At 39.3% G+C, this 16,557-nt stretch overlaps 1 protein-coding gene across 1 annotated transcript; it reads left to right on the forward strand.

Annotated features, from left to right (window-relative positions):
* Window positions 1-1,414: 1,414 nt before the first annotated feature.
* On the forward strand, window positions 1,415-16,537 carry CZH5orf34 (chromosome Z C5orf34 homolog). The gene is made up of 12 exons (XM_031609115.2): window positions 1,415-3,547; window positions 3,791-3,880; window positions 6,765-7,411; window positions 8,369-8,470; window positions 9,730-9,853; window positions 11,455-11,546; window positions 11,736-11,805; window positions 12,096-12,266; window positions 13,272-13,360; window positions 14,118-14,210; window positions 15,039-15,079; window positions 15,812-16,537. Exons 1-12 carry the CDS (start codon window positions 3,353-3,355, stop codon window positions 15,994-15,996), a joined length of 1,899 nt encoding a protein of 632 aa, XP_031464975.2. The 5' UTR covers window positions 1,415-3,352; the 3' UTR covers window positions 15,997-16,537.
* The last annotated feature ends 20 nt before the right edge of the window (window positions 16,538-16,557 follow it).

The following is a 16,557-nucleotide window of genomic DNA, read 5'->3' on the forward strand; positions in this document are numbered from 1 at the left end:
AAGGTTTGTGAGAGCTTTAGAACAGCTTTACTACAGTAAGGAAAAACTGGTTTTAAGCCTCCTTTACTCAGTAAGGAAGACAATATTGTGTTTTACCATAAGAATACAACAATCTTTCCTGCTTATCCTAAATCTCACAGGAATCTAATACAAATTACTGACAGTGGAATGAGATGTAAGGGTGCAGAAGAAGGAAGCAGGTTTTGCATTGCAACAGTTACCATTTGCTGCTTATCTGACAGCTTTTTAACAGCCAGTAACTCTTCTGTGTATCATAGAGGTGAGTCTCCAGAGGTTTAAGGATAATTTCACCTATGCTTCAACATTTACAGATTAATAGTGCACTGTGTAAAAGTGCTTTTTATCTATAAGCTTCTAAACAGCACCTTGCAGGTGAACAATTCTTTAAAGAGATGCTTTCTTTGTGGCACAGTGCTAAGCCAATGAAGTTAATGGTAGCATGGAAACTTGAAGAGAGAAGCAAAGCCAACTTTTTATGTACAGTTCCAACAAGAAATGTTCATGGAACTTGAATTGTTCCTGTGACCAACTGGTTAACTTCACGCCACAGAAAGTATGCACAATATTTGACACTCTTGACAAGCAGTGACTTTTGTGATTGAGTGAAAATGTTTAGTACTAGATCTCACACTGCTTAAAGTCATTTAACGCAGGGCTGCAAAATATGTTGCTTTGCATGCCATTTGCTGTTGAATAAGTTTCATATTCAGCAACTCTCAGTAATTTCTTTCTGCTAAGAACTTTTGCTATTGATCTACTTTTTTTTTTTAAATTAGGAAAATATGATCACTAGGTTTTTGAATTTTGCTTTTAAGTGTAATTGTAGCACTACTGAAAGAAGTCTGGATCAGCTAGGACAGGTGTCAATGATTATGCACAGTTAGGACTATTTTCAAATGACATCCATTGTGGCACTGAACTTCACTGTCACTTGTTCTTCATTGTTAGTTATTTTTATTTCTCTTGGGACTGGTATTTTCATATCATGATGTTCTGCCTTTCTCTCCTTCCTACACAGAACTCACTTACTCAATTAGCAGTAACTCAAATTTGCAATTTTGCTTCTCTTTGACACAATTATAGTTCAAATCATCCCAGTCATAGATCCTACCAGTTGATATAGGTACAGAAAAATAATGTTCCAACCAAAAATCAAGAATGATACTGCGTATTTCTACTTCCTGAATTGCTGATGCCATTTCTATCTACTTCAGTCTGCTTGACCTACCTCCACAGTTACCAAGTTCTGAGTTGTGATCCCAGCACTGTAGTTGCCAGCAAAAAACTATGCCAGCATAAATTCTCCAATATTTTAAAATATAAGAGATCTACCATTATTTTATTTTTAAAGATAAAACCTGAATAAAGACTAACTAGAATATGCATTTCTGAACTATAATCCAGTCCTATCAAATTTTACACTTGTTTGCTTTAAATCAACTATCTCCCCACTTTTAGCTTGAAACCATTTCCCCTTGTCCTATCATAGAATCATAGAATCACTCAGGTTGGAAAAGACCTTAAAGATTGAGTCCTACCATGACCTAACCATACTACCCTAACTAACAACCCTCTGCTAAATCATCCTGAGCACCACATGCAAACGGTTTTTAAGCACATCCAGGGATGGTGACTCAACCACCTCCCTGGGGAGTCTATTCCAGTGCTTAACAACCCTTTCTGTAAATAAGTGTTTTCAGATATACAACCTAAACTTACCCTGGCACAACTTGAGGCCATTTCCCCTCCTCCTGTCACCTGTCACCAGCAAGAAGAGACCAACCCCACTCTCACTGCAATCACCTTTCAGATACTGGAAGAGAGCAGTAAGGTCTCCCCTCAGCCTCCTTTTTCCCAGACTGAACAGCCCCACTTCCTTCAATCTCTCCTCATAGGGCATATTCTCCAAGCCCTTCACAAGCCTTGTTGCCCTTCTTTGGACCTGCTCCAGCACCTCAATGTCCTTTCTGTACCGAGGTGCCCAAAACTGAGCACAGTACTCGAGGTGAGGCCTCACCAATGCCGAGTACAGGGGCAGGATGACTTCCCTAGTCCTGCTCACTACACCATCCCTGATACAAGCCAGGATGCTATTGGCCTTCTTGGCCACCTGGGCACACAGCTGACCGTCCATCAGTACACCAACATCCATTTCCATCAGGCAGCTTTCCAGCCACTCCTACCCAAGCCTGTAGGGTTGCCTGGGGTTGTTGTGACCAAAATGCAGGACCCAACACTTGGCTCTATTGAAACTCATTCAGTTTACCTTGGCCCATTTATCCAGTCTATCCAGGTCCCTCTGTAGTGCCTTTCTCCCCTCAGGCAGATCAATGCTCCCTCCAAACTTGGTGTTGTCTGCAAACTTACTGAGGTGCACTCAATCCTCGCATTAAGATCATTAATAAAGATGTTAAATAGAAACAGCCCCAGTATCGAGCCCTGGAGGATACCCCACGTGATTGGCCGCCAGCTGGATTTAACTCCATTGACCACAACTCTTTGGAAGTGGCCATCCAGCCAGTGTTTCACCCAGTGGAGGGTACACCCATCCAAACCATGGGACAGGTTTGTCAAATGGGATCTACCATTAGTAAACCCATGCTGACTGGGCCTGATCCCCTGGTTGACCTTTGATTGACTCCCAAAATTATCCGTTCCATAACCTTCCTGGGCACCAATGTGAAACTGATAGGTCTATAGATACCAGGATCATCTTTATGGCCCTTTGTGGAGACAGACGTCACATTTGCCAGTCTCCAGTCTGCCGGGACATCCCCAGTTAATAACAGACCAACAATCTGTCCCCTGCTTTCCCATAGCTCCCCTTTAGATACGAAAAGGCCGCTCTCAGGTCACCTCACAGCCTTCTCTTCTCCAGTATGAACAGCCCCAGCTCTGTCTGTCCTTACAGGGGACCTGTTCCATCTCTTGGATATTTTTGTGGCTCCAACAGGTCCATGACTCTCCTATACTCCCATGTAGGCTGGGCATCCATTTTTATTTCTATATCCTAACCAGAAGCCACTGCTTTACACGGCAGTGACTTCCTTTTCAGGAGCAATCTGTTTTCATTCACGCCTCTTCTGAGCACTTCTCACACAAGTTTGACGGAATTAGTACTTAGCGATGTCCTGTCCTGCCCAGGCTGAGTGAAGACACGAGCAGGGAGACCGCAGCAGACGCGGTGCAGCATCAAAACGTGAGCAAATACAACGAAAGTCACCACGCGCCGTGGCACAGCCCGCCGTGCCGCGCCGCAGGGCGTGCCGGGGGAGCCGGGGAGGGCGCTGTTCTGCGGCCCGCCTCGCCGCCCGCCGCGCAGCCGTGGGCCATGGCCGCGGAACGGCTGATGGTGCTTTACGAGGACGACTCCGTGGAGGTGCACTATGCGGACGGGGCCCGCCTGCTGCTGTCCCCCTGCGGCTCCGAGTACCTGTACGAAGAGGCGCTACCCGCCGCCGCCCACCCCCTGCAGCCGGCGGAGAGCACCCGCCAGCGGGTCCCGTTCGCCCTCAGTGCCTACAGGGTACGTGGCGGCCGGGCGCCTGCGGACCCCGATCGGGGACGGGTAGACGGGTAAAAAAAGAGGTCCGCCGGCGGCGGAGGCAGCGAGTGCTGCCGAGGAGCCCACGCCCCTGCGGTGCGAACGCGGCCGGCCTGCGAGCGCCGCTTCGAATCCGCTCCGAACAGCAGCGCCTGCGCCCCGCCGAACGGCTGCCTAGAAAGCGTGCGATGCTGCGGTTTTATTTTTGTTTCCTTCTTTAACTAGGAGCAAATCCTGCGAGCTCTCGACTTCCGGAACACGTTTTCTTCTCGGCCGTATTTACCTTCTCGTATTATATCCCCAGAAAGAAAACGAGTAAGTCCCACACGCGTAACTCCTATACACGGACCTTCCCAGCTGTGACAAGCGCTGCCTGCCCGGCTCCGTTCGCCCCTGTGGGTGCGGGCCTCCACGGCCTCGGAGGCGGGCTGCGCCTCGCCTTGCTGACTTGGTTGCAATACAGACGCTTTAAGTTACAGATGTAAATTTTAGTTCATCCTTTGCCCGTAGCCCTGCGTATCTTCTATAGCTGAACAGCACAGATTTTACTTGCTCTAAAACCCCAAATATTTCACGTCTGATAGAATCAACTATCTTATATATTGTTACTTTCCTGTCATGAAAAATTGTCCAGGTAAAACCCACTGAAATACCATTTTCTGAAGGGCTGTCAGCTGTACCATCCTATCACAATTTCCCGTCAGTCCTTACCTCTCCTTCCAGATGTGCACTGTGCTCACACTGATGCTCCATGGTGTGCAGCAATGGGTGACCTCCCACCTTCCCCAGGCTCAGCTTCTCATAGAAGATGGTTGACTTTCCGCTCAGTTACTAAATATTCCTGCTTCAGGACGCAGAGGATAGCTTCCCAGAGCCACACCGCCCTTATTTGTTGCTGTGCTTTTTTTCTCTTGGCTTAGCTTCTGTTGTTTTTCTTACGGTAAGAGTAGTATTTTTGTTGTTCATGAGACAGCACTTCCTCAGTAACCACTGATTTATCAACAGTTATTGTTCTGTGGCCTGTTTTCAATCAGTGCATGTCTTCAAGGCCTTTGCTGTTTCCCACACTTGAGCTGTACAGAATAATAAGAGATAGCATTTACCAACTGCCATGTACTCACAGCAAAATCTCATGACAAGGGGTTACTGGCCTAAATCGGCCAGCTGAGGCCTTGTGAGAGTGAGCATGAAGTGTAGTTGGCTAAAGCTCTGTGGCTTTTATGGGCAGTACTATTTCCACTAGGCTGCATCCACAGTTACCTTGTTTTACTTCACTTAAATTCAAAACAGTATAGCTCTGTTAGGCTGTTTTTGGCCACAACGACCATCCACATCTCTAGGAAGCTTGACAAGGGGTATCCTATCATTCATGAGGTCTGTTTAGAGCTGCACTTAATTATTAACATGCATATTAACCATAAATATACTCTAGTTCCTTTTGTAGAAATTTCTAACATTCAGTATTCTGCTATCAGAGAGTATGCTTTTGTATAATTGTCAGTCATGACGACAACATCTCATTCCTGGTGGAAATAGTCAGGTCAGAGCCCATGGTTTTGTACGTAAAGTTAGGATTGCTTTTTCATTTATACTGCATTATACTTAGATTCAAAGAATTACCTGCAGCCTTATTGAGCAGTCACCTGATTTTCTGAGGGCAGATCCTTCTGCAATTCTTTACAGCCAGTTTTCACCATTAGTGTCCAAAATACCTTCAACATAGTTTCTCACCTTTCTAGGTCGCTCATGTTGCCATGTTTCATGTTTAATGGACTCTGTATTTTTCTAGTGCTGGGCTGACGAATGCTCCTGACATGATTTGAGTATTGAGACTTAACCTTGCTGGCAGCTCAGCACCATGCAGCCATTTACTGGCTGCTCTTCACAAGGGGATGAGGGAGGGGGAAAGGTAAAACTCACTGTCTGAGATAAAGACAGCTTGATAGGAAAGAAAACGGTTACAGGGAATTAAAAAATGCACAAAGCAAGTGGTGCATAATGCAGTTGATGGCTGCCTGCTGACTGATGGCTGCTAGTCCCCAAGCAGAGGACCCTGTCTCTGGCTCCCTCCCAGCTCCTTTTACACCCCCAACCCCTCGCTGGGCAGACAGTGTGAGAAGCTGAAACGTTCTTGGCTCTGTGTAAGCACTGTTAAAGAGCAACACATTCAGTTGTGATCAGCTGTATTCTTATCTTAAATCCAAAACACAACACCACACCAGCTCCTGGAAAAAAAGTTAGCTCTGTCCCAGCCAACACCAGGATAGTGAAGTAAGGCAAAGCTAATTAAATTGGAATAAAACATATGATTAGGAGCATTAATATTCTGCTGAAGTATTTTTCAGAATTTATTTGAGCGAGTCCCTGCTTCTTTTTTAGCTTAGGAGCCTGTAATTTAACAAATAAAAGCAGGCTAAATGTTTTCTGTGCAGTGACCAGTTGTAAGGACAACACAAAGGAAAATGGGTCCTTTTAGGGGAGTGTTTGCATATGAAAAGCACTCTGGACAGAATTTTCTGTTTTCAGAATGCAATTACTGTATTTTCTAAATTGTATCTAATTCTATCCCCTCCATGGAAAAGCTGTTATCTGGGGATTGAGATAGAGGCAGTGTGTATATGTAATCATTTTTGAGACTCATCTACTTCATCTTTGTAGAAAGTATAGCATAAGGACATACACTGTGAAAATGTTTCACATTTATTTTGGACAAAACTGCTAACTGAGGCAGCAAGATGCACTAGGATATCACTGGAGTAAGATGAGAATATTTTTTTCAGGCTTCTCAAATGCTGTACTGTAAGTTTCTAGAACCTTCATTATATTTCAAGTATTTCTTCAGAAGTACATCCTATCCACATCTCAGCAATAACTGTGTAACTTAAGTATTTCTTAAGAAGCAGTTTGAAATAGAAATACCTGCTGTCAGTGGGTAGTTGTACCCGGTCAATCAGTCATTAATCTTCACAGTTTGCATGAATAGATATTAAATTACGAGCTTTTTGTTAGATAGAATCCTGTTGAAACAGAAGGAAGACGATACAAAGTACAGATATTCTGAGTTAATGTATACAGATAAATACAGAGTAAAATTTATTGCCAAACATTCGCTTGCTGAAGGACTGAATAATTCTTTCACTGTAATTTCTGGCAATTAATATCACTGTACCTTACAGCTCATTCCAATCCTTTATCTTAGATTATTTTCAGTGATATCTTAGAAGTTAGATGGCCTGACCCTGCTACTTCTGATCTGACAAGATGCATAAGGAATGGCAGTGTGAAGATCTCATCAGTAGATGGTTATGCCCACCTTTATCTGTCAGAATTGCAGCAGGAATTTACTGTGGAGTTCTTATGTAAAGTCAGCCAACCATTTGCAACATCCTCACACTTCTCTCCAAAGAACAGCAACTATAAAACCGAAGATCAGTATGGAAAATCAAGTAAAAATTCTGTTCCAGAAATGTCATCAAAACAAATAAGACTTGATAATAAGAACAATGAAGATGGTCATGCTGAAGATAAACACAGAGAAGCAATCAAATCAAACAACCAGAGGGACAGAGATGGAGTTCCTTTGTTTTATACAAATTGTTCTTCTGAATACACATGGGTTACACAGCGTTGGTCAATTTCCTCATGCCCAGAAGAATGGAAATACCCTTTGTCATTGGCATTAATGTGCTACAGCTTACATACTGTTAAGAACGTACTGAAGACATGTGAGGAAAATAACCATGCATCTACCGGAGCAGATGTTTTACGAGACCCCAAAACATATGAAGCAGTGTCTCGTTTGCCTGCAGCTTTGCCGATCAGCTGCAGAGCACCACATTTACACAGGTAACTGTATAATCAACAAGTATACAGATGTATAATTGACAAGTATACAGAGAAGTTAGGCTGGTCTTTTAGAGAGCGTATAGCTGGAAAGATTATCATGTTGGAAAGGCATAATCAGAAATGAAAGAAAAAGCTTACCCACGTCCTGGGCTCACAGAAAAAGTCTCTAAGAGGAACACTCTACAGAGAGAGATCCTTCCTCAGTGGCAGTCAGTCCTCACATGGAGTCTAGGAGAAGTGCAGCTGAACTGCCTTCACCTGTGCTCCCATGGCTGACTCAGTGTTCGCCTAAGGAGATCAATTAGAGGTTCAGGCCATGATTCAATAGTTCCCATACACTAACTTACACTGTTTGTCTTAATTATATTATGTATATACATATGTTTCCAATTCTACAAGTATGGACTTCAATCTTGAGCAAAACAACTGATTTCTAGCTATCAGAAATAAAAAATACACCACTGTACTTTGTTTTTTTTTATGGAACTTCTCAAAATATTGTATCTGTCAAACCAACATTCTTATCCTTCAGTAATGACTAAAGATTAATTAGTCCAGAGGGAAAAACACATTTTCTGACCTGCTTTGTAAATGAAAATGAGAGTACTGAAAATAGCACCATATTGTATTTGAGGTTTTTTGCTTGTTTGCTTTTTCTCATTTTTGAGAAGGTAATTCTTCTGAAGTGAGCCAGTGCAGTACATTCTCTGTCAGCACTGCTAAAAATAATTGAAAATTTCATTGTAGGCTCAAGAAATTGATTTCAGTAACTAACATGCATAAGTAAGGAACTAGAAGGCATTTAAAATATGTGGCCTATTTTCTTCTGAATAGATGTCCATATATCTGTTTTGATCTAGAAAAATGTTCCTATTTAGGATACAGAAATTATTACCAGGAAAAAAAAAAAAAAAAAAAGTTGAATTTTATTGCAGCTTTTACTGTATTTTTTTGCAGGTGGAGTTTCTGTGACTTCTTTCTACAAAACAGTCAAGATTCTGAAACGTATTCATACCCTCAGCTAATTCAAATTGTGTGGTGCAAGGGTGTTTTTTATAGGTATGAAGGGAGTCCTCCTTTTCATCCTCTTTTGTATGGGAATTAAACTTTAGGATGCAATGTCTTAATTTCATTCCTTTGCAACTTTTTGATAAATGGTGTGCTATCTTTATATAAGGTTCTGTTCATTTCTGCTGTTTGTACACTGGGCTTCAAATTTGCTTCACATTTTCTAGTACAGTATAGTACAGGGTCTGAAAGTAGGTAAGCCTAGAACAAAGAGTTTGAAATAATGTTTGTGGCTTCTAAAGAAGTGATCTAATTTCTTAGAGGCTTAAATGAACAGCTGTAACTGCCACAGGCTTCACTGGCAATTGCAGTACTTGATTTCTTTGAAAATTACAGCACTCATCTCAAAGCTAAAATCTTCACATTTTATAAACGGTTGTCTTGGTGACCTATGCAACTCTCGTATTGGAGGGAGCTGAATTCTACTGAGTTCTGTGTTTTCCTATAAATGAGTTTGTCCATGTGGTTTTGATTTTGTTGTTTGTTTGTTTTTTAAATAAGAATTTTTGTAAAATAAGCTTTTTAAATCTGCTCTACAAACTTTGAAAGTGCTATAGTTGCTATCAGAATTTAGAAGTCTTTAAAGCTTTAATCTTTCTCTCCATGCCCTTTTTTTCCGTCATTGTAATTCCTCAATTTTGATCTCATCAAAAAAAAGCTGTTCATCAGCTTTTTCGGTACAATAATTCATTTCCTTGTAAGTCTTACATGTCCCTTCAATACTTCCACAACTGAAATCCAGGCATCTGACCACACTGTTGCGCAACTGGATCATTAAATGAGTTTTAAGGCTCCAGAATATAATATCATCACAAGAAAAAGACAGGTGATCTTAGTAAAAAAATAGGTGCAATGTAAATGGAGATTTCAGGCTGTTTGGAAAGCATTTGATCACACAGGTCTCTTTCCTGTGTACACTAGTTAGAGCATGTCCAACAGAAAGAACATTATTTCTCTCTTCAGCATTGCTATACTTTTGGGCCAGTGGCATGGACACTGAACAACTCCTGTGAGACACCTCAACCCAAAAAACTCTGTTTAGTTTTTCAAACACACTAATCCTGTACCAACCTCCAGCCCATGAAAATAGAGCCTGATAATGCTCATCACCTGTCTAATATAATTGGTATACTTTACTGTTTGGGAAAGAATAGAAAAATGTTCACAGTGTTTTTGAAGTTTACTAACCTATATCTTCTGTTGATGGAGTATTTTAAGTACTTGTTAAAAACCTAGTTTTTTTCTCTTAGATTTATCCATGGCAGAAGAAACATCACAGAAATTTATCCTGGTGATGAATCACTTTTCAAGTCAGAAGGAGATTTTTTGGGAAACTACTTCGTACATTATGCAATCCAGAAAGGAATAAAAAAGGTAGAAATAAAACTGTTTAAAAATATGTTCTGAATTCCTTCAATTTAGCATCTTTGCTTTAAGACATTTGGATATGCAATCTGCAGTGAAAACTCTACATTGTTGTTCAGATGATTACTGTAATAAATGAATCAAGCAATCTGTCATGTAAATAATTAGATTATTCCTTCTGTTGCAGAACGTATTTTCCATAGGTTGTAGGCAGAATAAGAAAAATATCTAACATTGTAATATTTATTTCACAAGCTCAAGTAAGTATTGTAATGAGATTCTATAATATCCACTTTTCACTAATATCAGTGAGTTTGCTTTTTAACCTAATATTGATTAGAGTTTAATCTTTTTAAAATTAAAATATTTTAGGCATTTTCTTTCTTGCAGTAGTGTACTATTTGGAGTTACAAACTTTGTGTTTCTGTTCAGTACTTGCCAAAGACCAGCTGTGTTCCATTTTGGAGAAATGGTTTTGCCTCTCTATAGGTTGTCATGATTGTCTGTTGTTAAGTTTTCCAGAATAGGTACTCTGAGCTACTTATGCAGTTCTTAATGTAATTTATTGCACGTAGCTGCAAAGATACATAGAAATGTAGTAAACTTCTGTTTTCACATTGGAATCCCTGTGCTAGAGAAAAACGGGTAGTACTTAAATCCAGTCAGCAGCTGAGATTCTCCAATCAATGTTTGGGCAAATTAAGGAGTCTGTATGGTGAGGCTGTATCTTTAAGAAGGCACAGATTTAACATTCTACCATCCTGAAATGTTATAATCCTGCAGAGTTAGATCTCTTTGGAAAAGGTATATATATTTTAAGAGCAATATCCAAATCTGAGCATCATGCTAAGGAGAATTCTTTGAAAATAAGGGAGAACTGTGGCACTTCACTGAAGAAGATGCCTGTAAATCCGTCTACATGTGGTGGCATATGGTCCTCTTTTCTAGTAGGGTCAGAAAACATTTGAAAATTGGGAAGGAGATGCAACAATCCTTTAATCTATTCTGATCTATAACATAATATCTGCTGTCCAGTAATAGCCATGCTTACTGGTATAGCCTTCTTAGATTAGGTGAAGAGGGAAACAGAAAAAAAAAAAATAGAGGGTTGATTAGTATATTATGTATAGCCAAAAAATTTCTGTAAGCATAGTAGCAGAAATCCTTCATTGTTTTCAGTGATAAGTTTCTTTAGCATGGCTTTTATTCCGCTTCGCTTCCTTAACTTTATCGTGTGATTTTTTTCTTCTGTTTATTAAATATAAATGCATGTTTAATTTTTTTTTCTTCTGTCTTTAGGCTTGTAGGGTGTTTGTATTTTCAAAGCAACATTAAGGATTAATGTTGAATTATTTGAAGCTAGCCTCTAACTTGTAGTAAAACTTAGTTGCTTAGCAATTAATAGTAATTATAGTCTGCTTCTTCTCTGATAAAAGAAGTCCTTAGTCCTTACTGAGTGCGTGGAAACTGTGAATGTGTCCTTTTACAGAACTAGACTTAAAGGGTCCTGCTGGTTTGTGGTCTTTTCTTATCTTTCAAGCTTATAAATACTCTTTCTGTGCTACAGTGCCTCAATAAATAACTAATGTGCCTTCTGCCCTTTACTGCAGAGAGAGGAAAAGATGTATTGGGTAAATAGTCTACCTCCTGATGTGCCAGGAAGTCAGTACTCTATATCTTCCATTATTACTGAAGCAACCAAGTAAGTTATTTTTCTCATTTATTTTCGATACATTAATTCCTCTGACTTCGAGAGGACAGTAATTGAAATTACATGTATTATGCACTTAGGTGTAAAAATTAAATAAATTCATAGTAGCAAAGAATGTGGAGGACATACTACAGTAAGAACAAAATGCTCAATATTTTATGTTGATTTTTTCTTCCTCAGAATGCTTCGGTACTGCTACAAGACTAAACTATCATTAATTCATAACTATCATCTCTGCTGCTGGAAAATGGTACGTAGCTGAAGATTTATAAATCTTTTTGTGTTACAGAGATGACTATATGGGGTACAGGACCTAGTCTAGAGGGAATGATGGTGATCAGATCCTACAAAGAAAGTTGAAAAGATTTGGGAACCAGAAGCATGCAATGTTGATTTGTGTTGGTGAAGCAGAAAGCAATTAACTGATAAAGAGAGATGCATGTTGTCTAGTAAAACATGAAAATCTCAGAAAGATACAAACAGCTTTAATGATGTAAGTGACCTTTCCTCATTATTTTTAATGTATTTGTTTGGCTCTAGGTACCTGAGACAGATGGACGAGAAACGTTGCCAGTTTTGCTGGATGAGAAGGTTGTTTCTGGCATAGGAAGACTTCTTGTATATTCAGACCATAAAGTCCATGCTGTTTTTTGGGATGGGATCTCCTTGAATATGGTTTGGGATTTCAGCTCTTGCTATACAAAGATTCAGGTAACTCAAGGGATAGAGAAATAACTATTCTTAAAAATCTTCATTAAAAATGCTAATTATGAAGCAAATGAGAAAAAAAAAAAAAAAAGAAGAAGAAAGATGTGATGATGTGATGTCTATGCAATACAAGCTGGGGTCTTTTCAAAGAGTCATAATTCCACACAGTTTTCTACTATGGCTTATTCTCAAGCTGGTATAGGAACTGTGTGGAGATGCCATCATGTATTGTGAGTATTTTACTCAAACTGAGGAGGAAAAATATTTTAGGGCATGGCTCGTGCCTAAGAAATAAGTAAAACTTTATCCTTTTAAGCAGTTGCTCAAATTGGTGAAAGAAAGGAGTGGTATTTTTTTCCTTTTTTGTTGTTGTTGCTGTTGCTGTTGTTGTTGTTATTTCAGATTATTCATGATTGCATACATAGATAGTGAAAATATTACTCAGAGGAGCAATTTTGTGGGTATGAGTTTAAATATTTTTTCATAAAATTTTTAATGTATTTAATATTGCAGTAAAAAGATTATGTTGACTTGTGCACTAGAGTGGTGAAATACAAAAGCACTACAGAGAAAATTATGTCACAGTAGAATTCAAATTTGGCTGCTAAGACTTTTGGCTTCCATGTCTTTTCTTTTACTCTGAAATGACTAACCACAAAAAAAGATGTTAAAGTGCCTGAGGATGTAAACAAAATAAATGCAATACTCATCTTGCCAGATGAGCAATAGCTGTGTGATGTGATTGAGCTTCAGTTGTGATGAAAGTAGGAAGAACTGAAAACAATACAGATCTGGAAACATTCCTGTAGACTTTTAGAAATAAATAACTCTTAAACAGCACAAAAAAACAGTGTCGGGTCATGGCACGTTTTTCTTCTGCCCTCCCCTGTGTTTGTGATAGCAGACTGTAAAAAATTCTATCCTTAGCAAAAAGCACACTTCAAATGTTTAAAGTGTTCACTGTCCTTTACTTCTTCAGACTGCAGCATAATAATTTTCTTTCTTAAGGTAAATGAAGATGTAGGCTGGTGTAAATTAACTACTCCTGATGGGGTACAGCAGTTAATCCAAATAAGGCATCCTGGAATCTATGAAAGGTATAAATAATTTAAACAATTTAAAGTAAAATATTAAAAAGTTTTAAGCGAAGCCTTTTATATAAAGAAATGGTAGTTACTGGAAATACGTGGGGGGAAAACATGCCCAAATATGTAATGATAAATAACACATATCTGGCAAAGATTTGAGAACTTTATGACTAGGATTACTGTATATGGTCATTCCAGTATAATTGCTATAGAAGTGTAATGTCTTTTAAAAAAAGAAAGCCTAAACTAGAGCTAAAACTTGGCACTTAAATCAGTGGGTAAGCAAAATTAAAAAATCTTTGTGCTGTATAAAGCTGGCATCCAGAGCTGGAGTAGTGCTTTATCCAGTTTTTGCTTTATTACAGATACTGACCTCCACCTGCATAGTGCTTTTTCTAATCCACTTGCTCTCTTCAGAGCCTCATTATGGGAATCATCAGAACCTTACTGCACTGCATTTTAGCAAGCTGATATCCACATACAAATTAACATTTGTGTACTGTTCATTACAAATCAGATGGCTTTGTTATAATTTTCTCTAACTGCACAGATTTAAATGTTAAGGATATTCTTTGGTGGGAAAAAAAAAAAGGAAATTTAAAAAAGGCAGAGAATCAGAGAAAAAGCTAGATTTTCAGTCATGGCTTTTTCTTTCAAATGCAGCTTTATTTCTTAGTACTTTTTGCAGAGTGGGGGGATGTAATGAATTTGGAGAGTTTGCATTTCTCATTAAATAACTACTTTTTGTCAAATTTCATGTTAACAGGTACATCAGAACAGTAATAGGATGGTGCAGAAGTTTGAATGAAAGAAAGGAGGCTCTTGAATTTACTACACACACTGTAACTGAAGAAAATTGGTACTCATTTTTATCCTAAGTAAATGACTATAAATAACACTAAGAATAAAACTCAGTAAGACTGCAAACTCTGAATTTTATGGACTGCATTTCCTAAGAATCAGAAATGAAAACTGTAAATCCATTTATTTTGTGGGGTTTCATATTTTTCGTTCAATATTTAAAATGTACAGAAAGTTGAGTTCTAGACAGAAATAGATAGAGTTCCATGGTGTTTCTTCCTGCCTTACTTAAAAATCAGAATAGTGATCACTCTGCCAAAGAAAGAATCATGTTACCAAAGTAATATCTTACAAACGAAAATGAGATTCTAGACTGAGAAGGGCAGTTCTTATAACAGAACACCAAGCTGCCCAAAGTAATATGTGGAACCTTTATAAGACGTCTGGATCTTTTGCAAACATATTTGTCCTTTGTAATATGTGCTAATGGCCAAAGGACATTTAGGCATAATATAATATAATAAAGGCATAATATACAACATATTCATGTAATTACAAATGTGATAACTGATTACATTTGCACTTGTTATGCTTATTAGAGCAGATAAACTAGCTGATAAAACAAGTGTGTATATCCATATATACGTTTGTACATATATACAGGAAGGAGGCTGTTTATTGAGCTGAGCCCTGATTTTTGTAATTAATGATTAATATTAATGATTGATAGGAATTAAAATATGCAGGCTTTTTTGGTTTTTTTTTCACTTGAAATTCTCTTTTTTTTCAATATTTCTGAGAAACTATTAAAATCTGATGTACAAAAACATGGTTGGGAAATTTTTTAGATAATACTGTAAATAATAACCTTTCTTTTTTTGGACAGGTCTGCTGATGCTGAGCTTGAAAAAATACAGAGATTCAACTGTATCCTTTTGAAAACGATGAACATTTTCACGTTCATGCTCATATGAAGTTCATCTCTATATTCAGAGCAGCCTTTTTAGGCATCAGAGGCTCTCTGTTCTGTTCTCACCTCCTTTTATTGCTTTACTTGCTTCCTAAAATTACCTTTTGAAGTCACATTTCTCATTTATCTTGTCCAATTTTTGTACAACAGCACTGGAAACAAAAATAGTAACAGTACAAAATGAAAGTAAAAGTGTTAACCAAAAAGGTGGAAATCCAGTAATGGGTATTACATCCATTTGGATAAAATCATCCGCTGATCAGTTCTTGAGGGAGGAATGATGCATTTGCCTCTTGGTGTGCTGCAGTGAGATGTGATCCTGTTTATCAGCTACCGGAGGGTTGCCCAGCCAGCCCAAAAAAGCATGCAGTGGTTAATTTGCTGAAAGCCATTGTGTACTTCTCTTGATGGCAGTGGTTTATTTTACTACTGTGAAAGTTAATGCTGTGAGACTCCATTCTGACATCAAAAGTTTTATTTTTAAAGTAACTCAGGTAAACAGAGGCCTTAGATAATGGTCTTCTCTAGAAGTGTTGTAGATGTTTTAGTGCACTCATTTTTTAGTTTTGTCTAACTACTGTGGTATAAAACGTGAGCCTCTGTAATGCAGAATGATGGTTAAAATACAGAGAAGCATTTTTTATCAGTACTGGTGGAAGACTGTATTCTTCTTAACTAACTACTGCTAGTTTTATTGGATAATAGCAATGTTCTGGAAGGGACGTCTGCTGCAAAAAGCAATCTATCTGTCAAAAAAACAGAAAATGGGAACGATCCTCAGGAAATCAGCAAAGGACATGTTTTGGAGGCTCTGCAAAATACCTCTAGAATAATTCAAGACATTGACTCTCTTCTTGCTGGTGCTGGGAAGTGAAGGCCTTCATTGTGCACCTACCCAGCACTGTCCCAGCTGTCCTGGGTGTGTGAGGGCTGTGGCAGCTTACAGTGTGGCCTGACCTGCTGTGTGATGTGGTGTGGATAGGGGAGAATGGGCCAAGTGCTGGGGTACAGTATATGTGGCAGGGCTGGTCTGGCAGTGCTAGTTGTAATTGTAAGGGTGTACTGAATTTCCACTGGAACCGTGTAACTTCACTGTGGGACAGGCTTGTTTCAAATTGCTCAAATGATGGTGGGCGAGGAGGGGCAGTTTTCACAGTGAAAGCATCCTTTTGTTCAGAAGTTTGTGCCAAGTAGTTAGGGATTGAACAGAGTTGTCCAAACGGTTCCTGTTTACTGTTTTCTAATAAAACACGTATTCAAAAAGTGCTCAGCCCGTCTTTGCGCGCGGTCACTCGGCGGTGCGTGCCGTGCCAAGTGATGAAGCACCAGCCATCCGCTGCGGTTTTGTCCCGCGGAGTCGCAACGAGCCTTAGTCCGGCTGGAAAAACAACGGCGTCCGTCCCGCCGCTCCCCTCACCCCGCCGCTCCCCTCACC

Source organism: Phasianus colchicus, chromosome Z, assembly GCF_987193195.1.
Source record: "Phasianus colchicus chromosome Z, bPhaCol1.hap1.1, whole genome shotgun sequence".
NCBI lineage: Eukaryota > Metazoa > Chordata > Aves > Galliformes > Phasianidae > Phasianus > Phasianus colchicus.